General features: G+C 39.7%; 1 protein-coding gene across 4 annotated transcripts in view; it reads right to left on the bottom strand.

Annotated features, from left to right (window-relative positions):
- Window positions 1-25,168, bottom strand: part of ITGA6 (integrin subunit alpha 6) — a 64,897-nt gene that overhangs the window by 14,647 nt on the left and 25,082 nt on the right. For 2 of the 4 annotated variants that reach the window (XM_024210376.2, XM_024210457.1), the window contains exons 2-14: window positions 19,278-19,405; window positions 18,484-18,563; window positions 16,636-16,909; window positions 14,326-14,457; window positions 12,760-12,876; window positions 11,304-11,517; window positions 10,434-10,627; window positions 10,208-10,296; window positions 9,172-9,299; window positions 6,211-6,306; window positions 4,527-4,588; window positions 2,825-2,982; window positions 583-741 (exon numbers count right to left, since the gene is read on the bottom strand). In XM_024210376.2, coding sequence (XP_024066144.1) covers window positions 583-741; window positions 2,825-2,982; window positions 4,527-4,588; window positions 6,211-6,306; window positions 9,172-9,299; window positions 10,208-10,296; window positions 10,434-10,627; window positions 11,304-11,517; window positions 12,760-12,876; window positions 14,326-14,457; window positions 16,636-16,909; window positions 18,484-18,563; window positions 19,278-19,405 — 1,831 coding nt within the window. The remainder of the gene's footprint in view (window positions 1-582; window positions 742-2,824; window positions 2,983-4,526; window positions 4,589-6,210; window positions 6,307-9,171; window positions 9,300-10,207; window positions 10,297-10,433; window positions 10,628-11,303; window positions 11,518-12,759; window positions 12,877-14,325; window positions 14,458-16,635; window positions 16,910-18,483; window positions 18,564-19,277; window positions 19,406-25,168) is intronic. The other 2 variants (XM_024210537.2, XM_024210621.1) reach the window with 1 other exon arrangement.

The raw sequence follows: 25,168 nt of genomic DNA, 5'->3' as shown, positions 1-25,168 counted from the left end.
TAGACAAACCCCAAGTTCCAGGGACAATCGTTCCAGGGTACCCTGACGCTGCAAACATTAATTGCATAGTGCTCGTGTGATGTGGGAGACGCATTCACAAGGATGAGACAACTCAATTAATTTTCACTTGTGACCAAAGCTAAATTTCAACCTGAGCCTTCTGGGGTGCAAAGTTAGTGTGTTAACCAGCTGTGCCATCTTCACTTCTGTTTTAGGAGGATGCAGGAGCACGTTTTAAATTTCTGCTACCACAAGTGATGAGAGCCCATATAATCCCACAGCTGAGGTTATAAATTAATTGTATGTCATGTGCCTACTCACTTACTTCTCTCTGGTCATAGCTTAGTTCTTTACAGCCTTTAATTCAGTGACTTCTGATACAAGTGCATGTGCCATGCATGCACACACACACACCCATGCATATTCCTGAATTGGAGTTGAATATTAAAGACTATACTGGAACTAATTACCTATGCAAATAACCCAACCTGTCCACTCTTCTGTCATACAAACTTTGTGTTTTGTTGGCTTAACAATCCACTTTGCATCATCTTCCAAAGATCTATTCAAGAAGAGACTTACTTCTGAGTTCACTGTTTCTGGTTCATTTGAATTTAGAATTGGAACAAGATCTGGAAGTGATCTTCCTTGTCTTCTCTTTGATGGTAAATTGGATTCTGAGCCGCTGATTTTAACGCCAACCGATACAGGAATGGGACGTAGTTTATCTTTGATATTTTCCTATTAAACATTTGAAATAGCTTATTTAATACACAGTGTAAAAAATCCCACTAGATTTGGTAACTAAGCAATATATATTCTGTTTTGTTTAGAGTGCAAGCAAGATTCTTTCACTATGTTTCTCAAGGGAAAAAATTGAATGTATTCATTGACTTAAAGAATATTAACAACAGACATGCTGGTAAGGGCCATCTGAACCCCAGGCCCATTGGTTCACGAATGATCTCTCTCACAGGTAATGATCACTAGGAATAACATCTGGGAACACAGAGGTAAGCATCATATCTTTAATAACCATCCACTAGAAGAGGAAACAGTGGACATACTTTCCCCTCCCCCCCCTCATAGAGCAGTGGTTTTTAACCTTTTCATTTGCAGACCCCTAAAATATTTCAAATGGAGGTGCAGACCCCTTTGGAAATCTTAGACATAGTATGCAGACTCCCAGGAATCCATGGACCGCAGGTTGAAAACCACTGTTCTATTGTAATGGCAACCTTTCACGGACCCCTGAGACATAGTCTGCAGTTCACCAGGAGTCTGCAGACCACAGGTTGAAAACCACAGCTGTAAAGGATTCATTCAATTGTGGAAGGAAAAGTGAAGCAAAAATTGGCTTGCAACAGTGACACTTGCAAGGCTGTTGCTTGGTCGCAGACTAGGCATGGAGTGCAAAGATCATTTTCCTGCCCCTCACACTCGGCCCCATGGTAGAGTCCCCCAGGAAAATAAATTTATAACGGACAACGTCCTCCATAACAATCCTTTTTCCGTCCACTAAGAACCACATTAAATGCCCAAGGCTATTTAGTTTTGGGGGGAATTCTGTGCCACTGCATATGTAAAGAATTCATGGTCTCCGCAGATTTTTTTTTTTCCTTCGCAGAATATAGATTCTGCTGGAGATGCAATGCAATTACGCCTTTCACCCACCAGGGGTGGTTGTGGCACCAGAAGAGACAGCAGCCAGCCATTGGCTGAAAGGTTGATTCCTCACGGGGGTCAGGTGAGGAGACACGGGAGGGACAGAGAGGGGCACATGGGACTGCTGGGGGATCACAGAGTGGGGTTCAGAAGGGCTAGTGGGAGGGACAGACTGGGGAGCTGACTCAGGAGCCAGTGGAGTGACAGCATTGAGCCAGGGGCTGAATGGGAAGGGAGCTGCAGGGCCACATGGAGACAGGGAGAGGAGGGGCAGCAGGGAATGGGGGCAGATGTGATTGACTGAATGGGAGAGGCTAGAGGTCAGTCAGGGTCTGCATGAGGGAGGCGCCCTAACTCTGTAACAATCCCTTCTCCCCAAATAAACTTGTTCCATACTTCTCCCACCCACACGCAACAACCCTCCAGGTTCACTCCCAGATTCCTTCTCTTTCCCGCAGCTCCTCTGTTACCCCTGACTCCCCCAAGCCTTTGCTCGGCTTCTGAGGGGTGCAGGAAATATCTTTCTGTATTCTACTTTAAATGAATTATTACTCAAAGTTATGTATTAATGTACTTAGTAAGGAGTCTATTTGTCAAAAAGAGTTTCCTGAATCTTTTTTTTTTTTTTTTGGTCTGTATTGTTACAGACATACTTGCTGACAGGTATTTTGAAATAAATTACCAAAATAATTGAAACTGGCATGATTATATTGTGTTATTTTGACAAAATATGCAGAATTTTAAAATATTGTGCACAGAATTTTTATTTTTTTGGTGCAGAATTCCCCTAGGAGTAGCCATTGTTCTTGTGTACAGGTCTTCCATGAGGGTCCTCAGTTTTGTAATTTACTCCCTCTCCTTTGTTCTGAAAGCCTCAGTCTGTTGATCATCAGGGCACACTACAAGGCTCATATGTTTTAATTCAGGCTTTTGGGGAGGTAGGAGATAGCATTCGTGAGAGAGTCAGGGTCAGTTTGAGCTTGATTTTGTTTCTTCTGATTGTTTTTCCCCCTCCCCCCCACATTTGAAGAAAGAAGGTGGTGCTGGCTTTATCTTGTATGTCGTACTTTAAAGTTATGTCAAAAGGTACCTGGTGCCCAGGATAGAAGTTTTTCTATTGGGTATAAATCAAAAATAAAATATTCTCCCATCACTTTACCTGCATCACAAGAGAGGTTGTCACACATTCTTTTCTATTCTGTCCTCCTAGAATTATACTTCCAATGAACTGATCAGACAGATGCTCAGAAAACTGAACTCGAGATGGCAGGCCTAACCGCCTCCTGTCATTTTCTGCTTCAAAAGTATAGTTAAGTTCTAGATCAAAAATAAAAGGAAAATACAGAACTACAATTAGGAAATATTATAGCACTAAGAATGCTAATTTATGAGTTGTGGGCTTGTCATATTAGCCAGGAGAACTACGCACTGTCCAGTACTGGGCTTATTAACTACTCTCCTTTGTTTGCAAAGCCATCTTTGAAGCATAACCTTAATTATCTGCCTGTTTTGGCCATTTCCCATTTGACATCCAGCTTCCCTTTCCCTGCACATGTCCAAAAGAAGCTTTCACAATTAATAAGCTGCCTTTTTTTTTTTTTTTAATAAAGAAAAGTTTCCTGTCCCCCATGTGCACACTGCTGTGACAATACAAATGGTAAATACACTGCATAGCCAGCAGAGGCAAGGCTGGAACACAAAACATTGTGAAGGCCCCACATAAACTTTCTCTTTTTTCCCTGATGTGCCCCACAAGCACCTGACTGGATGAGACAACAGCATCCACTGTTAGGTATTTATATAGAGACTGTGGTATCTAAGCTACCATGCAGGTCAGTGCCCTTCTAGCCACGTGAGGTTTTGGTAGATATAGACCCTGCTCAGTTTTAATCTACCCTGTACCCACAGAGCTGAATTAATATTACAGGGCCTGGCCAAGCAGCAGATATGATAGGCTCTAATCTTGTAAACACTTATGCTTAGGTATGTATAGTCACTGAAGTCAACAGGGCTTCTAATGAGCATAAAGTTACTCATGTGTTTGCAGGATCTGGGCCGTACTCAGCATTAGAGTGCTGTACTCAAGCAGTTCCTTGGGCATTTGGCTGCTTGTCCCCAATAAACACAGACTGGAGATAAGGAGTCAGGTGAAAAAATAATTTTTAAAGCCCTCCCATGTAACATTTCCCCCCCCCCCCCAAAAAAAAACACAATCCCCACACCTTCCCATGGTACAACGAAAGCAGTATCTTGGTCACTTAAGAAAAAATAGGAAACATCTGAAATTGGTCTCTTAAACTTTTATAAGTTTATTGCACAGGCCTCCAAATCCTTACACATGCAAGTAATCCTTACTCCAATTGCTGCTTCCAAGGAACGATTCATGTGAGGAACACCCTTAGTAGTAAGTTTGTAGGAAAAGTCCCTCGACAAACAGCAAATACTACTTATCAAACAGGATTTTAAAACTTTATATTTTAGGGAGTGACACTGGTGTGTGAATAGGCTTTACAGTTCTTCTGGGAGTGTTTGTTGGCATACACTACATGGCTTTGAACCAGTCAAAATCTAGCTTTCACCCAAGCAATTTAGTAATACAACTTAATTACATTTCTACAGAATGCTACACTTCTGTTAGCTCAGGCTACAGCTCTCGAGTGACAGCTAGTACTGGCAGCATGTACTGAATTACATTTTAGATCTGGCAGACACCGCGTGAGTGTGTTACATCATTTACATACCTGCCTCTGCAGATAACTTTTATTGACCACAACTTTGTTCTTCCAGAACATTAAATAGCCTTAAAAAACAAGCAAATAAAAAACCTCATGACAAGCAGATAAACATTCATAACTACTTACTTATTTTTGGATTGAAGTCCTTGGGGTTAGCAATATATTCAAAACATGCTTCAACAGCCATGCTGTAAAGAGTGAAGAATTTAAAATTAATGTTAAGAAGCGATGATCCAACAGATTGAAAGTTTGAATATTTCATTAAACAATACAGTCACCTGTCCGTTATCCTGGCTTTTATAATATGATTCATATTATATGAATTAACAGAACTGGCATTTTACTTCTCAGTGAATGGTAAATTACAAAACCAGAAGAAAAGGTGCTTCTCTCTTTTACTCTTTCAGATATTTTAAATAAAATAAAAAAAGGCTTCAAGAAGTTTTTACAAAAGCAAATTGTTTTTCACATTTAAATAAATAAAAATCTTGTCTTTCCTGTATTTGCTGGAGGATCTCTTGGAGAACTAATTGGATTATGACACTACAGGAGACTGAAACCTGAGCCAGTGATTGGGTAGGAAATATTTAGTCTGACTGTTTAACATGAATGGGCTTGATTCTTTATTGGCTGCATCCAGTGTAGTCATTTACACTGGTGCCGCAGCAGGATGTAAAACATATTTTATTTTTTATTTATTTACTGTCTGCTAATGGGTCTTTACTACGGAAGTCTTCTTCCACTTGGAAAGTTCTAGCTATTAAATATCTAAAGTAGATAATTGGTTCTTGTGACTGTCACTATTTGTAGAGCACCTTATAAAAAGCCAGTGCATGAGGAGATAATAGCACCAAATTATGTTTATCAAGATCTGTTTTTCTATAAAACTAGATTGGTTTCTAATTTATTTTCTGATACATGGGGAGGTATTTCCAGTTTCACCTTTCCTAATATAAAACACCCATGTGATACTTCACTGTGGATGTAACTCACAAGTTACCACCAGTACACCCCATGCCTTCTACCCTCTTACAGTGGTCCTGCAGCCTCAATATTTCATTAAGAGTAAGTATAGAAGAATCAAGCCCTTCTTTGTATTACTCAGATTGAAAGGATCTGTTCTTTTTCTTCTGGTAGTTTGCACTTTTAGTTTGTTACAAAGTGTCAATGTTCATTGAAAAGTTATTTATTTTTGGTCTTTAAACTTCCATTTAGTGCCAGTGATTAAAAGCCATCCCAGGCTCTCTAAAATATGCATGTATGTTGAATGAAACAGAGAGTGATAGATCACATGGGACACCATGGGACCAATACACATATACATGACCCACCAACCACTTCATTCTTGCACTGAAGTTATATTAAAAACTTTTTAAAATGTAAGTTTCTAAGGAAGAGTATCATCAAATTTTATTATTGCCCAACATGATGTCATCTTGAAGAAGTCTACTACTCCTATCCCCTATTTACCTAATCTTTGCCTTTTCGGATCTTGATTAAGAATCTGCCATACAACGAATAGGTTTTCCAGTCTGGATAAAGCTTTAAGAGTTACAGGCTCTAAATTATAAAAGTTACAGGACAGGGAATAAATGCACATAGATGGCAACCAATGGAAACCCATTCTCCTGGTCTTACTTTTCAGAAGCAAAGCCAGTTATTGGACAAGAAGATCAGAATATGTTTCACATCTATCAATCATACTGCATGTGCCTCCCTTCAGCTCAGTGGGTCCGCATGCCCATCCCCATTACACCGAAAACATGAAGCACTCAATATGCCAAAGCTTACAACAAAATAAATATCCTACCAGATTCCACTGGGTTCCAAACAGGTCTTTCTGTTCAGGTCAATTTTGTCAGGAGATATCTTGATGGTTTTCTTAATGCTTATAACAGGCCGAGACCTTTTTTTTTTGGGAGGGGGGGGGGGGGGGGGGGGGAAAAGATGGGGGGGGGGGGGGGAAAGGGGGGGAAGTTACAATTAGTAAAATAAATTATATGTTACTCTGAGTTTAACAGAAGCAGCAGACTCTTATACTTGCATTGATTTGCTGTGAAGATTCCCTACATCCTAGTACTATTCAAAGAAATGTTTTGAGTTTCAGAAAGATTAGAAATAAAACTTACAGCATTTTGAAGAGACAAGGTGGGTGAGATAATATATTTTATTGGACCAACTTCTGTTGGTGAGAGAGAGAGAGAGAGAGAGAAGCTTTGGAGCTTAAAATAGAGCTCTTCTTCAGCATTTTGTAGAGAAGCTGAACAACCCTGAAAACCCACGAAGGTCGTGACTTGTATTAATGTTTTTTAAATCTCTATGTTAATGCAATGTTACGGTTGTCATTCTACATGCACAAGTAGTCAGGAAATTCAATGTGATGGTTCCCACAGCAATTGTAATTCAGACCCTGTGTGTGTACAGTGGGTAGCAGAAGTCATTTAGATTAACATATTTGTCAACTTTAATGTGCAGTGTGGATGGCTGAATTATGGCTGCTGAGACAAACATAATTTTTCACTTCCGGACTTTCATGCATGTAGGATTGCTGGCATAATGCTGCATTAGCAGCTTTATTTTATTTTATGTTTTAAACATGAGGAGTGCATTTCTTTTCTTTTTAAAAATAGGCTTGTTTACACAGATGAAGAGAATGGCTAACCCTGCTCCCACTGAAATGACTCTGAGTTTTGCCATTAATTGTAGCAGAACAGGCCCAGTAGGTACATTTTTGAATATTTAGAAGCTGAATACAGCTGTGCTTATTTCAGTGGAATTCTTTCACTGACTCACCCCTTTTACACCACACCAGATTCGTGTCCTCACCTCCTGTTTATATAAGTACTTAGATTGCCCTCATCAGCATAATATTGAGAGACACCAAGTATTGTATCAAGTATCAGAGGGGTAGCCGTGTTAGTCTGAATCTGTAGAAAGCAACTACTGCTTTCGTGGGTAAGAACCTCACTTCTTCAGATGCAAGAAGTGAGGTTCTTACCCACGAAAGCTTATGCTCCCAATACTTCTGTTAGTCTTAAAGGTGCCACAGGACCCTCTGTTGCTTTTTACAAGTATTGTATGACATGACTAATGTCCATCACATATGGGTTTTGCTCTCATCCTCTGCCAAGGGGGAGAATTGTGGGTGCAGTCGAGTGTTTTGTTTTTGTACTTTTCTTGGTATTTTTAGGGACTTTTAATTATGTGCATGCTGCTATGCTTATATTAGAGAAGGCACAGTCAATGATGGGATGGTCCTTAGGTCCTTTGGGAGTTTGTTCCAGTCTCAGACCGACCCCAAGAAAGCTCTGTCCCCTGAGAAGCAGAGTTGTCAAACACAATCTTCATCCCGGGGCGATCTTTTAGATATCCTGAGCCTTGGGCAGGAGTGCCTTGAAGATAAGGACTGAGACCTCAAACTTGACTCAGACCTCAAAGTCTTACCCGTGTTTCCCCTTCCTACTTATGTTAGTGGTTCCGTATGACGACAGGAATTATGTTAAATGGCAAAATTAGATCTTTCTGAAGCCAAATCCTATCCCCAGTGCAAAGCCTGAGTAACCAGGCTATAGGCTTAGGAGGTCAGCAAGAGGTCAGATTCCAAACTGTTCTGTGGCCACTAATGTAACCTGAGGGCTTCAGTACACCCTACATCTACTGCACCCACATCTGCAAGAGAGCCTGGGGGGAAGATTATAATTATTTGTATTATTGTAGCACCTAGAGGCCCCAGTCAGCATGGGGGTCCCACATTATGCTCAACATGATACAGAGTAAAAGGTGGTCCCTGCCCCAATCAAGGGATGATAGGTAGGCAATAGCAGATCCACTGACCCTGTCGCTCACACAATATCTCCTTGCACACTGGTGTGAAGGGAGCCCCATGGATCAGAGCTCCACATGTCACAGGTTTAAGAGCTACCTACATGGGCTTTCTGAATTCAGCCCCTTCACCCCTCACACAGCAGAAATGCACAGATTCCTCAGTGTTAAGGCCTTACTTGGTCATGGTGGGCATGCATGCATGCAGGATTTGCCCAATAGCCACTATAATTATCCCACCTTACATGCATCATTCCAAGAGCTCATAATCTACAGTTCTCTTAAACATTGCTACGTTTTCTTGAGAAACGCATAACAAAAGCTAAACCTCAGGGATGTTAGGTTATCTTTCAGCCAGTTTTGTAGAAGAGTATGTCTACACTGCACACTAAGCCCAGGTCTGCGAGACTCAGGCCTGTGGACTCAGTGTTTCCAAGTCTATGCTTGAGCATTCACACTACATTGTAAACCTGTGTTTAGTGTTGGATCTGGCTCTCACAGCCATGCTAATAAGCGATAATATGCTAATGTGTCTATACTGCTCTACACCATCCTCTCACCCAGGTGTGTGGCTTGAGGAGCATCCACACTGCAAAATGACAGAGCTTAGACCTCAGTCCCAGCGGGACTTGGGCTCTGACCCACCCCCCTACCAGGATCCTTGGAACCAGGCCCTGAGTGCTTGCTGATCCAAGTCAAATTGATTTGTGTGTGGATGGAAGGGTAGTTTGGACTCAACTCTGAGTCAGAGCCTGGGCTAAGTGTACAGTGTAGACATACCCCAAAAAAGATCAGACTCATATGTGTGTATACTACCCCAGCACAATTTTAAACCTAAAAAAAAAAAAAAAAAATGCATTACAAACCTGAATCAAACCATTCATCTCTTCAAAGCAGTTCATTAGAAAACCAATCTAGATTTAGTTAAAATACTATATACAGTACACACCTGTAAACAGAGACAGAATCTGAAAGTGACCCAACAGCAATATCAGGGTAGGAGTTTCTATCAAGATCCATATTTCCAGTAATAGAATAACCAAAATATTGAACACTGGATTTTTTGCCATCAAGAATCTAAAATCAAACAGATTGTTGGGAATAAGACATTTAAGTAATTATCATTGCTTTATACGCCAAAAATCTAGGAAATCTGGAGAAGTGGGGCATACAAATCCACATGTTCCTTTCCTCTGTTCTGTTTGTGCATTGGGTTTCCACCATTTGGGGAATCCAGCATGAGAAAAATATAACCGGCTGGTGAATAGAACATGCTCACTTGCACTCTTCCCTTTTGAACCTGTGTTCTCAGTTATGTAAAAGCAGCAGATGACTTGCACTTTTCCAAAATGCCATGCCTCTGAAGAAGTGCTCCTTTCAGGTGGCACTTGCTCCCGTTCCAGACCTTAGGTCTGGCAGATGCAAGGAAAGTCTGAATTTGGCCCTTAAATATTATAGGCCAGATTGGCACAAAGCATACACTGCAATATGGCCACTGTGTGGAGTGCAAGTTAACCCTAAAGCCACGGTAGCCAGCCAGGAAGTTCGTACCAGTGTAGTAGGATCATTGGGTAGCTTAGATGTCCATCTCAGGGTTTTATGCAGCTTCCCATCACTGTGGTATCTAAGCACCATGATATATCCTCTACCATCACCCCTCCCTGCTGCCAGCAAAGAGGATATGGCTGGGCTTCCCTGTGCCCTGGTGACTGTTGTGTGCCACAATGGCTTCCTGGGAATCCTCAGGCTCCTTTAACACACAGCCAGTCCAGGATTGGGGGAAGCAGAAAAAGGAGCTAAAAGCCACTTTTGCGCAGACACCTTTTTGAGCTTTGCTGTAGCCAAGGATCTGGGCCTGCAGAAAGTGCACAGAGCAATGCCTATTGTGGAGGTTGCCCAGTATTATATACTTTTGTGGAACAAAACTTCTGATGCTTATAATGCTCTGCAAGGCTGAGCACAGGTGGTAACGGGTGTTTAATTACCTGTGCTGGCTTTGTATTTATTCCATTCTTGGATCCATGATATATGAACACCTTGCCAAAATCATCGTATGGTGCCCCCACTGCAATATCTGTTGAAAAGGAATTAGGAGATTTAGCTAAATGTTATCCTGATGAATGGTTACAGTCATGATAAAGTAAGATGCTCTGAATCTTGTTTTAGAAAAAAAATATATGGACATTCATCTTCGCTGGTCAATTTTCTCACCTGGGAATCCATCTTGATTAATATCACCAATATTTTCAACTGCAATACCAAACATAGAATCAGTGGTTCCATTGAGGCGAATTGGCTTTACCCCTTCCCATTTGCCTTGTTGGTTAATGTAGATGTACACAGCACCCCCAATTTCTCCGTCTCGGTCAAAATACTGTGGGGCTCCAACAACAATATCTTGCCAACTTTAAATGAAACAAAGTACAGAAATTTTAAAAGAATTCTGAGAAATAAGTGAAAATTCCTGGCAAGTTAAAAACTACAGGCTGAATATAATGTAAGTAAGTTGGTCAGACAAAGAGGCAGCTGCTGAGCAAAGGTCACTAGGAAGCACATTAAATTGGTTCAATAGTGAAAAATTAACTTGGCAATTTTTATTAAAGAAACAAATTGAGTTTGTGGCTTTCCCCCTCTTTTCTGTGCTGTATAAAGAAGACCTAAAAGGATTTTTGCTTGAATGTGATTTTTTTTCTCTGCTTGGTTTCTTTTACATATTACCCGTTCAAGTTTCAGTCAACTTTTCATCTAGCTGGATTGCTCTAACAATGAGTAGAAAACAAGTCTAAACTATTCAATAGTCACATCCCTTCAAATAAATTTGGAGACAGCACCCAGTGTACTTCTCTGAAAAGGAAGCCCAGACTTAGTATGCCCTATATTGCTAATGTGAAAATCAAGCAGAAAAAACAAGCAAACTGGAAAGCCTTCCCTATACATCCTAAAGTCAGGGGGAAGGGCACACAACTCCATTCCTCCACATTTTCCTCCATTTGCAAGTCATCTTTAGGTACGCTATACATACAATGCACTGCAGCAATACAAAATTAGGATTTAATAGCATGAGCTTAACAAGAGCCTTACCCATCATTGTTGAGGTCCACAACTGCAACATCATAGCCAAAAGAAGAGGCCAGCCCTTCTCCTTCAAATATATGTACAAGTGAGAGTGCTCTCGGAATTTGGGTATCTTTTTTCAGCAGAACTACAGCTCCACTGTGGTTGGCTCTTGGTGCACCTGATACAAAAGTTGTCTCTTCTTGGGAAACGATACCTTTACCAGTGTCCAAAGAGAAACCTAGAACAAAAGAAAACAAAAACCAATAGCTAGAGTTTTTTATTCTTAGAGCTGAAAATAATATATATGCACTATATTAAAGTGGTGCCTGGTAGCACTACTGAAACCAAGTTTAGCAAATACTGTATATCCACTACGTGCTACCAATTTCATTTACTTTTAAATCAGCTATAACAATAAACACCTTATAAATGGAATAGTACACAAGTGTGAATATAGAATGATATGAAGCATATATCCATGTAATGTCTGTAGAAAGAAAAGACCCTAAGTGAAAGTTTTTAATATTACAGACATGTCTCTATATCTCCACCATAACCATGTGTAGCGTCTGTAAAATGTACAGATGGTTGGTCAAACAAATCCGATACTCTATGGATGTGTTTTTGTATGTGTCTATAATGTGCGTGTAAATGCACGCAAACACACCAACCATCTGTACATTTTACAGATGCTACACATGGTTATGGTGGATATTTTTTTTGAAATGTATAACTTAAAACCAATTTAATAAATCTAACCACTTTAATAGAGCTTAAGTACTTAGCCTCTAACAGAATGAACACTTATGAATTTCATACAAATGTTATTTTCTGTTATAAACATGCAAAACAGTGTACAAGCACAGTATTTTATGTTGATGTTAGACAGTATTTGAGAATCTGCTGTATACAGTAGTGGTGAAATCCACAGTAACTTGCTAATTATGTCTATAAAGGAAATTTTAAAAAGCATGCAGTCCTAAATATTCAGTTTAAATTCCAAAGTTAATACATTGAATTATTATTTTACATATTTTAACAGAATTACTGCATACATATATTAAGATAATGCATGAATTTGTGCTATAAATCTAAATATCAAAAGTCATACAAATTGTGAGGAAAAATCTAGGTTAGAAGGGAAGTAAATATCAAGCCCCCCAGTCTCCTTTTCTTGGTATCCTTCACCACTGCCGTTCCGATTCTCAATTACAAAAATAAGACAGAGTTTCAGATAAGCTTGGTAAGAAGGCTACAGTATATTTTGAGAGCTACATTACAGATCAAGTCCTCTCCAAAGCCCCTTACTTTATAAGCTATCCTTCATCTGAATCCCTGCTGTTACATGCTTTTACTTGAATGAATTTGAAATGGGGGGGAAATTAAATAAATAAAGATTATGTCAAAGTCTGGATACACACACACATACACACAGAAGGTATGACCAAGACCATATATACTGTCACCTCAGGTAACAAACCTAGGTAGCTATTCATCATCACACCAGTGGATTTGTCCACCCTTACATTGGGAGGCAATGTTTTGTATACAAACTGATCAGGATCAGTATCAGACACACTTGTCAAAAACAGAAGACCTGTGAACATATATGGGGGGGAAGAGATCAAAGAAGAAAAATATGGTAGTTAGGCAGTAAAAAATAACTGCACATCACATATAACCTAGGGCACAGCAACTGCCAATTAATGCCAGGCTGGCACTGCAGTACTTACCAATGAAAGAGGAAGTTAATTTGATTCCAAAGACGTGTCAAATCAAGCAAAGGAGTTTTTAGAGTGACAAAGCCTCCAGGATATAAATGCAACATTAGCCTTGTTATGAAAATTTAATGCTGATGAACAGGAAGACAAAAATACTATTGTCATGCTTATTGCAGTCTTATTCTGTTCACAACAGCATGAAAGCTCCTTCATAACATCCCTAGCCCTGGCATTCCTGCCTCAATCCAAATGGATCATTTAGATCTTTAGAAATGCTATGAATTCATCTCTCTACCATCACTATTTATGGTCCCCAGCACCTACAAATTCTTGATCTGATTCCTGTTTAACTGCAACTGATGTTCTATTTCTTCTTGTAACAAGTCTCATTCTCACTTTCATTTCTTCACTCTAAGTGGCTCTCTCCTTGGCAATGCTCTCTCCCCAACATGATACTAAGAATTAATCCCTCTCTCTTTCCATCACCAGCTCTTCTGGCTCCATTTTACTAGCACGTGCTTAAACCCATTGCAAACATAAAGAGTACTGGTGTAGAAGTGTCACACAAATCAGCATTTGGAGCAGAAAGACACTTCTTTCTCTTGACATTATTCAGTTTTTCAAAGATCCCATTCAGCCTTTATTCTTTCTGGTTTGTAATAGCACCTCTCATTTGGCCTTTCTTCTTCATTGTTTGCATTAAGCAGGACAGTTTTCTTTTGCTTTTCATCATGAAAATCACACTACATTTTTATCAGTGTCAATCCATGCTAATGATTAAAGCTTTTAAAAACGTATCTGTAATTGCCATGTTGTATTTGAGTTATTTAAGACAGCCATTAGCTGTACAAAGAAGCCTTAGGAGTTAAGGGACTGGTAGTTGGGTGCAATGTTTATGCTCTCAGCACACACACACACACACACACACACAATGTTGACTTAACAGTTATTCTCAGAAACTTAGGCTTTACTACAGCTCCCAATTCTACATGCTGGTGGCCATGTGATCTAGGAGTATGAATCCACAGACAGTACTTACTGTTAGAGAGTGATTATAACCACATACTGAGAATTTGCAGGTCCTCATCACAGCTCTTAAATGTCTCATTACATTTGTAGCTCTTATAGGTACCTCAACGGAGTATCATTTTATACTTCACGCTAGCCCGTAAATGTAGAGGAAGATGTGAATGACCAAATATGGGTTGCATTTTACAGGGGCATAAAATAATTGTTTTCTGCTTGTATTTTATGGTATTGCACACCATTTGGATAGCGAGTGTTCAAGAAGTCTGAAGAGTTTTACCATCTGTGCTTAATCCTACCTAAATAACTGTTAGCTGGAACAGGAACTAGATTCTCAGCTCGGCGACTCTCACTACCAACTTCATAAGGCCCATCATCAAAGATATCCAAAGCATAAAATGTTTGATTCTTTTGCTCTGCACGAACCACCCCTGAAGGAATGAAATGGTAAAATAAAAATGGATGAATGACAAGAGAGAAAAATAATAGATATATGGTTCCTGATTGACATTAGCAACATTGTCCTTGTGATCATGTTTGAATTGGGAGGAAGAATAGCACACAGCCTGAAGTTATGTTTTAAAATCTCATGGTATTGTATACATATGGGTCTCATGATGCAGCAACTTTATGGTGCCATGCAATGATCTGGAAAATTATGGTATACATTATTAAATTTGTCAACAAAAACACTGAATAAACTGATCATCAACCCTCTTCACTCAGCATATCATTTCACCCTTTCAGCAAAGGCATTATAGAGAAAGCTTCTAGATCCACAAGATTTCAAAATACTGATAGTAATTTTACTATCAAATTATCACTAAATGCAGCCAATAATATAAATTAGTTAACATCCTTTTTTTTTTTTTAAAGAGAAAAAGAGCTACATCTCACACCTCTACCTAATCAAAATGGGTGCTTCTCTTTAGTTAGGCATATTTAACAGTTTGCCAAGTACAGACATGTTTTTCCATGATATGAAAGCATATTCATAAAACTGATGTACTGCCATAGCAGTTCTTTGCAATTAACAAAGCAATCTCTGAACTCAATATGCTCTTTCAGCTTGTTTAAATTTTCTTGACAGAAACAGATATTTGGAAGATTAAGTCTTCACAAAAAGTATACCTTGTGCCAGAGCTTAACTCAAATATTTTGCATGGTTCATGTGCCAGACACAGGTGTGTGAAAGAACACTGTATAACAGGAGTCAACAATCAGACAGGCATTCTAAAGGAGGGGGAGGGAAGTATTTTGCAGCTATTGGTGTAATGATGTGCAAAAAGAAATCTCCTAAAAAAAAAAAAAAAAAAAAAAAAAAAAAAAAACCAGGCCGGGCATTTGAAAATTTCTCAACATAAACCAAAGGATACAAATCTATCCATTATTTTTCTGAGTTTTGCAACATTTGCTAGGTGATATGTGCCAGTTGCCACAGTCTTTAGTTTTTACTCAGGCAAAACACCCATTAAAGTCAATGGAGTTTTACTGGAGTAAAAACATAAGGATTTGCCCTTGAATGTTTAAATATTTGCTCTGTCTGCTATCATCTTCCCATGATCCTGCCATACTGAATGTGTGATATATTAGGGTATGTCTACACTGAGTTTTAAAAACCTGCAGCAGCAAGTTTCAGAGACTGACTACAGACATAGGCGGACGAGCCAGTCCAGATGTTGTGGCTCGAGCTGGAGCTTGGACTCCGAAACTCACCCACCTCCCTGGGCTTTGGGCCTACACTTCTGCACTGCTGTTTTTAGCATGATAGCACGAGCCCCCCTCCCCCACCCTGAGTCTGAAGACCCAGGCTCTGAGACTCACGGCTGCAGGTTTTAAACATGTTGAAAGGTACCCCCAATTTCTATAGAAGATGACTGATGTCACAAACACAAAAGAATGATCTCAGTTAGGATAAAAGTTTTAGTGCAGACATTAGTCTGAATAATTGCTCAAATGCAGAAAAATGAGATGTTGGCCAAATAATGCTAAAAATATGTATATACACACTCAGTGTGAAAGTTCCACCCTTTGAAACAAGCACTGAATCCTGCATGAAAATTAAGACCAGTGAGGTAGGGGTTTCCTACAACAGCATGTTAACTTATCTAATCCGTCCATTAGCTATTCCAATTTTTTAAAACACTAGTCCCCAAATTTTTTATCTCGTGCCCGCCCACAGCCGAGGCCTGGAGTGGGGCCACGACTCCAGGAGGGGGGGAACGCAGACGGGGTAAGGGGGCCAAAGTTGGGGCCATAGCTGGAGGCAGGGGACGGGAGCGGAGCCTTGGCCAGGGTCAAGGCCAGCAGCTGGGACCATGGGCGCAGGGCCAGCAGCTGTGGCTGGAAGCGGATCCCCAGGCAGGCAGCCAGGGCCGGGGCCAGGAGCGGGGCTGGGTGGCTCTCCCTCCCCACCCCTCATGGGGGCTGGCCCCGGGCCCCTGCCACACCCTCCCAAACGTTCCTCTGTGCCTCGATCAGGAGGGCGCACCCATACATTGGGGACCTCTGCCTTACAAGTTTTTAATGTGACATGAGCTAATAATTTAGCATATACAAAACCGGGGTAAATGCTGAAAAATCTAGAATGGGAGAAGAGAGGGTCATACCTTTCCAGTTATAAGTTCCTGGTGCACCAAATACAACATAATGATAGTCTCTAGTAAAAGTAGCAGCTACACCTTGCTGACATGAACCAAATTTCTCATGGCCCCTCAGTCGGCCATCACAAAAACTCCATTCTCCACCATCCATAGCAGACTCATCATCCTTAGGGTCCTTAATAGTGAGATCCTGACTCAGCAGGTAGCACCTTCCAATGATATCACGAGATTCCTGAACTGTGTTTACATATTGCCTTTTCTCATAGCGATGTGCACATGTCTGCAAGAAAAACAAAGATACTGTAGATAAGCAAAATATTTTATGCCTTCCGTATTTTTTTCCTACAAAATTATCATTAAAGCCAAATAATGAGAAGGCCATTCTCTATAAGCCACATGCTCCCCTAGCAACAATAAGCATACAAACTAGGTACTTATGTCTCAAAGAACATTGACAACAGAGACTCAGAAGTTAAGTCACATCCTCTTGTAACGTCTGCATGCTGACGGGAAGAAAAAACACCACCACCACATAGGCTGTGCTAACCCATGTAAAGTTATTGGAAACCTTGCAGATCACAGCACTACTATGCACATACTCAATATTTCACATAGGTTGGAGGGCGGGGGGCATGCTTGCTTCTCCCAGAAATGGCAGCATGGTTTGTGCAGAAGCCAGGCTGTCACTGGTTCCCTGTTGATGATAAGGTGAATTTGCCCCTCCCTCCATGCAAGGTAATACTGCCTCCAGCAGCATTACTAACTAACAAACAGTTTTGGAGGTAAGGGAGAGCCGAGATAGGTGAGGTAATATAATATATTTTATTGGACCAAATTCTGTTGGGGAAAAGGACAAGCTTTTGAGCTCCACAGAGCTCTTCTTCTGTGGAGCTCAAGAGCTTGTCCTTCTCACCAACAGAAGCTGGTCCAGTAAAAGATATTACCTCACCCACCTTGTCTCTCTAATATCCTGAAACTGGTGGCTACAACGCCACTGCAAACAATTCTGGAGGGTAGTAAGGTTGGAAGTGGTAGTTTTGCATGAGCATAGCATCATGGGGGAAGGTTCCTCGCCATGCCCCCATTTCTGATTCATAGCTGATATACTGTACTACCATAAGTAGAGTATTTAGCAATAAGAGCATTAAGATACAAAGATCTATGGCATCATTCTGTGGTATCTTATGCAAGTTTCTTCCCTCTGCACCACTGAAAATAAGGGTATATGACTCATCATCATTAGCATCTTTAACAGAAAGCAGAATTCCAAAAAGTGATTTCACTCCACAATCCTGGAGTGAAAACAATCATCAGATCCACTGTTAGAGGCCATCAATTCCTTTGTAGTTATCACTCACCCATGGTGAACCTCAGACGGAGGTTTGTATTTACTAATACTGACAACAAGTCCAAGAAAATGTGACATTTCTCCCGAACTCATACAAAAGAATTTGAAGGATAAAATTTTTTTTAAAATTGAAAAGTACTTTATGCTTTCATTTTAAAACCACACTTTAGTAACACCAGCCACAGAGATGCTTTACTAGTATCTACTGTCTACCCTAGATTACTGGGATCATGAAATCAAACCAATTCAAAATTCAGAGAATTAGAAAATCATTCAAAAACTCTGCTGTTTTCTGAGTTGTCATGATGGGGGGGGGGGGGGGAAACTTTCAGACTATCTGCAGTGCCTCATTCCTCTAGGAAAAAATTTAATTCCTTATGTTTAGGAACCTAATAGCAACAAAACCTAGAAAGAGTTCTGTAAAGGTATAGAAAAGCAGACAACTTTAAAACATGCAGCATAAGCCTAAGCAAATACTAATAAATATTCAAGTCCTATAGACTTACCACCACCTTTCCTCCTGGCCCCTGACTTTGGACAGTTACACCCATCCACTGGTCTTCTTTACTCTCCGTTGCTGGATCAGCTGCATTATCACAACACAGTTTTACACACTATGGTTAACTCTTGTCAGAACATTTTGTGCTTTGATTATAAACATACAATTTTAATTCCAGTTTCAGAGGGGTAGCCATGCTAGTCTGTATCAGCAAAAACAACGAGGAGTCCTTGTGGCACCTTAGAGACTAACAGATTTATTTGGGCACAAACTTTCGTGGGCCATAACCCACTTCATCACCTGCATGGAGTGAAAAATAAAGTGGGTTATGGCCCACGAAAGCTTATGCCCAAATAAATTTGTTAGTCTCTAAGGTGCCACAAGGACTCCTCGTTAATTTTAATTCAGTATGTTAACAACTCCATACAGTACCTGAAACAGCCTTTAGGTGGCACTGTCTATACACTTTACCCATACAACAAAACCTTAATTGATGAGGAGGATTAGTTATGTCAATGAAAAAGGATTTTGTTGTGTGTGTTTTTTTTAATTAAGATATAACTTACACTCACTGAAGAACATGATCATAAGCAAAACATCTGGATTCAAAGTCAACAATATTGTTTTAGCAATTAAGCTAAGACTTGTTTTCACTCAAAAAATAAATAAGAAAAGCATTTAAAGAGGATAAGAATTAAGTTTTCCTTGTGATCACTGATTTTAAGAAAAAGAAAGATGCTATATTCAGTGGGAAAGACCACTGAAGCCTACATCTGATAAGAAAAATATGGAAGAGGCTACCGTTCTCATCGAAGAGGACACGTGTGCAATGCGTCTCTGGGGATGTAATGTCACAGCTATACAACCCTCCAGTTCTGTTGGCTTGCTGGGATGGAAAGGCTCTCTCCCGAGGTGCTCCAACCAGCAATCTGTTGAGAGATAAATAGAAAATCATATATTTTGAGGGACTTAAGACTTGAGAGAAGCAACAAGAGTAGAATCAGGGGATGCTATTTTGATCATATGTCAGTAGAGATCTGATTTGTAAACTATTGAAGGAGGATGGCATACACCATGACAATTTTTCTATTTTTTTTTTTAAGTAGATCATTTAAAAATTGTCTCTCTCTCAAAGCATGGTGGTTCTATGAAAACTGACTGTGCAACAATGGCATTCTGAGGTTCTCCAATTATCATCTAATGATTTCATATCAAATATACTCAGTTTACAAATATTTTTCCTTAATTGCCATCCAAGCAAATTCAGCCTTAGATCTGAGAATCAAGTTGGATTCTTTATGGCTAGTTAAGCTTCAACAGAAGGTGACCTTGAAAAACCCTGAAAATTTAAAAATCTAGAGCTGGTAGAAAATCAGAATTTACATCCAATGGAAAATTCTGTTACAGTATTTGGAAATTTGTTTTCCCAAATCAGGATGAAAAATTGAAAGAAAATTTTTCACAGGACTGAGTTCCAAAAATTTGCTTCAAAATGTTTCATTTTGACATTTCTGATCAAAACTAAACATTTTGACATTCTGGAATTGAAATGCTTAATTTTGGCTCAACTCAACATTAATCTGTGTCCTCCTGACCTGCTTTGGTATAATGTGCTACAACTTGCTGTAGTTCGAGTGCCTTGTGTCCAGAGGCTGGGCTCCCCGGCCAGACTACATTTCCCATGAGTTTCTTTGCTCATGCCATTCCCACAACACATATCAATTCAACAAGAGGTCAGACCCTGGTGAATCATGGAAGATGTAGGCCAGCCTGGAAGCCCAGCCCACAGAAAAAAAATGAGGGCACATGGCACCCAAACTAGAACTCACATGAGGCAACATGGCAACTCACGCACACATATATTAATGTTGAACTGACCCATAACAAAAATGTTTTGATTGGTTCAGACTAAAATGCTTCTATTCAGTTCAACCTGAAACATAATATTTTGTTTAGATTTTCCTAATGGGGAAAAAGTTTGCAAGATTTCAGTTTTTCAGAACCTGCATTTTCTGCTGAAAAAAAAAAAAAAATCAATACAAAATTCCCAGCTCTATTAAAATTGCTTCAGGTCTTCTTTACACATCATAAAGGAGCAAAAAAGAGAGCATACCTTTATTTTCTTTTCCAGGTTACCTTTTTTTAAAAAATCCAGTATCTAAGTACTATCAGCTTGTGGTTGCAATAGCGTAGTCCCCAAAAGTCTAAACATTTTTCAATGGTTTTTGCCTAGGCAGCTGCTGTTTGTCCTTCGAGACTATTACTGTACCAGGTTCATGAACCAAGAAAAATCTTGAATCATCTTACATAAATTACTGCTGAATGGTGCTGTAAATCTTATCAGATGCACAAGACAGTTAAACAATCATGCACATTATAAACAGGCTCTAGTGAAACAGGTGTAGATTAGATCGATACAATTGGTACATTCTACAATGCATTTTCAAGTAGTGCCCAAAAAGGTATTAAAATGTGCTGGAACTAAACTATGCTGCAGCACTACATGTCTGCCCTGTAGAGCACAGCAGAGTGGGATAAAAGACAGTTTCAGGCACTGCAGCACAGGTCATTGTAAACATGCTGAGAACAATTAACTTTACATTTTAATTTCTTTTATTCCTAATAACGTTCAATTAATCTTTAGTTCAATAAATCAAGCAAAACTTACTGTAAAGGTACAAGTCAAGCATCCCAATGCATGAACAATGCACTCTACTCACTCTGCATACCATTCTTAAATAGCAGAAGTCCATAATAGAAATTACTGTACTACCATCACAAAGTAAAGCTCAATCTCTGGTTAACGATGAGAGATACACAAAGCTAGTGATGCTGGGCCTTATGCACCAGAACGAGTTTCATCCTGGCTGAGGCAGTCCAAATGAAACAGATTGTATGTTGCCTAGATGAGTTCTGATGGATGCACGTGAGTATCATTACAGACTGATCATCCCTTTTTTACATTTGAGTAGTCATTGGACTGTTACTTATTCTACATTTTTTTTTAATAAAAGGAACTTCAACAACAAATAAATGTGAGCTTATGTTGAGAAATATAATTGTTTCTGCAGCTGTGTGCATTCTGGAGTCTATTTTAGCTCTTTTGCTGGTGAGCAAAACCCCTTCTTCCCAAGGAACCAGAACAAAAGAGGATTTAAAAAAAATAATGATGTTTATTTTGGCAGGGGAAACAATAAAGATTAAAAACCAAATGCTTACTGTGAAAATGGAGTTTAAGTGAGTTCTTGAGTTTTTCTGAGGATGATTTGCCTATTTATTGCAAGCTCCCCCTCAATGCACAATGGCTCTGACTAAACCTTTCAAACACAAGTACCTACAGTCAGGCTTCTAGATCCATATTTAGACACCTTCATAAATATAGTCTGATTTTGAAGGTTGTTGAGTTAACAGGAGAAACATGCGGGTGCTCATCAGAGACTCAAAGGTTCAGGTTCTGTAACGGATTTTTCTACTTAATATATTACCATTTATGTCATAAAATGTAAGCCATAAAATATATAAGATGTATAGCAAGTTAGCACTGCTGTCAGAACCTTAACTTTTTACAATTTCAGTTGTGCAGACTTAGGGCTGATTACTGGCAAATAACCTCAAAGGGACCGTGAATGCAAATAAGTTACTACTCCACATGGATAGAGTGTTGCAGAATCAGACTCAATGGTGCATTAGTCTACATTCATTTGGTTTGTGTGTGTATTATACTACCCCGGGGCACTCTGTTAGCCAATGAAATTGCAAGGTAATTAAATGAACTAATAATAGTAGTCTTACCATATCACCCTTGGCAAAACTTCTGTTAAGGATCATTGGACATAGTTTGCTTTATGCTAAATAAAGCTGAACTGTTACCTCCTAGCTGAATACAAGGCTACTATTCTCCCTTAACTCTAATCATAGCCCAGTAATTAAGAATTTGAGTTTTCCAAATTAAAACTAATGGAGAGAATTATTACTTTTGTGCTTTTGGCCAGGTTGCCACCTCCATAGCTCCACTTTCATGGACTGGGGTGGCTCTGCAGCAGCCCTGCCTCTTTTTCCCCTCTCCAAAGAGCACCTTACTCCATACCAGACACTCCAAGATATCATGAACAGGATTCCCCTATCGGGTCCAATTAATTAAGTCCTGCCAACAAGGGGGCATAAAACAAATGGAATTCAAACCAAGAAGGTTCTTTGCCCCAATCTCAGGCTGGGCCCAGCCTCTCCGCCCTATCGGTCTGCTCTCCCAGCAGTAACTCCCAGGACTTCTTGCTTAGAGTTTGGCCTTCTGACCTTCACTCTACAGATCGCTATGAAGGAGAGCGATCCTCTTCTGAATCCTTTGTCTCCCACAATCCCAGTGCATGGTTCTCAAAGAGTTTAATTATATTGACCAGCAAGAAGAGCTCTGCCTTCTCCACAGGCCTCCTCCCTCTGGCTCTCCACAGGCCTCCTCCCTCTGGCTCTCCACAGGCCTCTGTTTTATCTAACCCAGGCCTGATCAGACTACTTGACCTCACCACTCCCCAGCCACAGTCACCAGACCTCCTTCATTTTACCAATCTGCGGAACAAAGTGTCAGTCTCACAGGTAGGGCTGAGACCCTGTAACAGTGCCATTAGTTGAACCAATAATTCAACTACTTTTTTTGAGCTGGGTGCCTTTGGTCATGACTATGTTTCCTCCTCCAACCTCAAACACTGATCATCAGCTGGCTTACAATATATGGATTTGCTCCATCACTCTCCCAACCTGATGTCCAAATCTGAAGAGAACATACATGTTTTAAGGCTACGGCACTGGAGGAGCAAGGTTTTAACTCCAGGTCTGCATGAAAGAACACCTATTTAACTGAATCCCACTACCGAGGTATCATTTTAGCTCAAATGAAAGAGACCTGTTTCTTAGTGCTTAGGTCCCAAATTCAATCCCTGCCAACCAGTGTGTTGTTTGTGTGTGCTTGAAGCCATGGCTCATTATGGTTAAAAGTACTTTACAGAGTAATGCTGTACAACACTAATAATCATTCTATTCAGACAGAATTATGGAGACAAAACTTATTTGTTTTTCCAAAAGTATATGGGGAACTATACTATTCCCCCCACCGCCAAAGACAACAGCAAAATTCCTATTGATTTCAGCTAGAGAAGGATCCGCCCCATGATTTTTTAATTTTTTTTAAACACACATCTGCAGTATGTATACATTGCTAATAAGTGAGAGGAGGTGGGAATTGGCCATCCAGACACTATTAGGGGGAACTGTTGCTGATCATTGTTCATTGAAAAAAGTCTGAATTTCAAATAGATAAATGGAAGCAACCTAGTTTCATCAAACCTAGTCCAATGAAGTGCTTAAAAAATTATAAACAACCACTGCAATATCAAGCAAATCAAACAAACCAGCAATAGATTTCCAGTTTAACAGTCTATATGTAATACTAACCAGAAGACTATTTTAATATACATTTCTTTCTGCTTTCATCAATAACACTTGAGAAACTTAACAAGTGAGTGTGATGGAACTGCAGCATTATATGCTTGCAGAATCCTTTATAACTTTAATGAAAACTGTGGTAACACAAATAGAACTCAAAACTATCTCAGTTTCCCCCCCTATTTTTTTCATGTAAACATATCCATCATTTGTGAAGTTGGAATTGCAGTTAAGATGAAAACCGCATATCAAAGAGATTATTTTAAAAGTTTATTTGTTAATACCCCTCACCACTTTATATCTTGACCAAACTTTACTGGATGCTTTCCCAGCTCTAGTGAATGTCTTTACCTTGCTCATGTCTCAGTACTTTCCAAGAGACAATAAAATTTTATAAATATATTTCTATAAGAAATATAAATTCAGTGATTCATTACATCAACTTTAGACCAATCACTAAACTGGGTGAAACAAACTGAAAGGGAAAACATCCAATTAACATACTAGAAAGAAAATCCTGTTCACACACCCTGTATTTGCCATGCTCTTTTTTAAAGTGACAGGATTATGTTAATGATGCCAGCCTCATCACCATTATGCGGACTGGAGGAAGCATAGAATGATAGGGTTAGAAAGGACCACAAGGCATTATTGAAAGTGTTTTCTGGGTAACAAATTACCTGCATCTACAAATAGGCTGAATAAAGTAGTCACAGGTATCAGCAGTTTTAATTTTGGTTACCTTCATCCACCACAACTGTCCAATGTAAGGTTGCTATTACTAGGAACAGTGTAGGATATTGTGCCCCACTGTCCTTTTCAAAAAATTGCAGCATAAACACAAGTAACACAAAATTAGGAAAGTGATGAAGGTAAGTGCTGCAGTGGCTGAACTTTCACTCTACAGACCGCGATGGAGGAGAGTGATTCTCTTCTGAATCCTTTTTCTCCCACACGCCCAGTGCTTGGTTCTCAAAGAGTTTAATTATCTTGACCAGAAAGAAGAGCTCTGGCGACTACTGGTAATTTACAGACCATAGTTTAATCCTATTTGTGTTACCCGCTCTCCCTCCCCCCGGCAATACGCTCCTTTTGTTTGCCACACTCACTGGTTTCGTATCAGATGAAATTTTAAGCTTTTCTGGGCAGAGACAATTTCTACCATAGCACAATATGACCCTGATCCTGACTGAGGCATCTGGATAACCTTCAGCAGGAGACTGAGTCTGAGTCTTTGTCTCCCTAAGTTTGCATGT

The sequence above is a fragment of the Terrapene carolina genome, unplaced genomic scaffold, assembly GCF_002925995.2.
Source record: "Terrapene carolina triunguis isolate 2854851 unplaced genomic scaffold, T_m_triunguis-2.0 Scaffold62, whole genome shotgun sequence".
In the NCBI taxonomy this organism is placed as follows: Eukaryota; Metazoa; Chordata; order Testudines; family Emydidae; genus Terrapene; species Terrapene triunguis.
The sequence above is the reverse complement of the archived record's forward strand: the minus strand, read 5'-3'. Positions and strand labels throughout refer to the sequence as shown.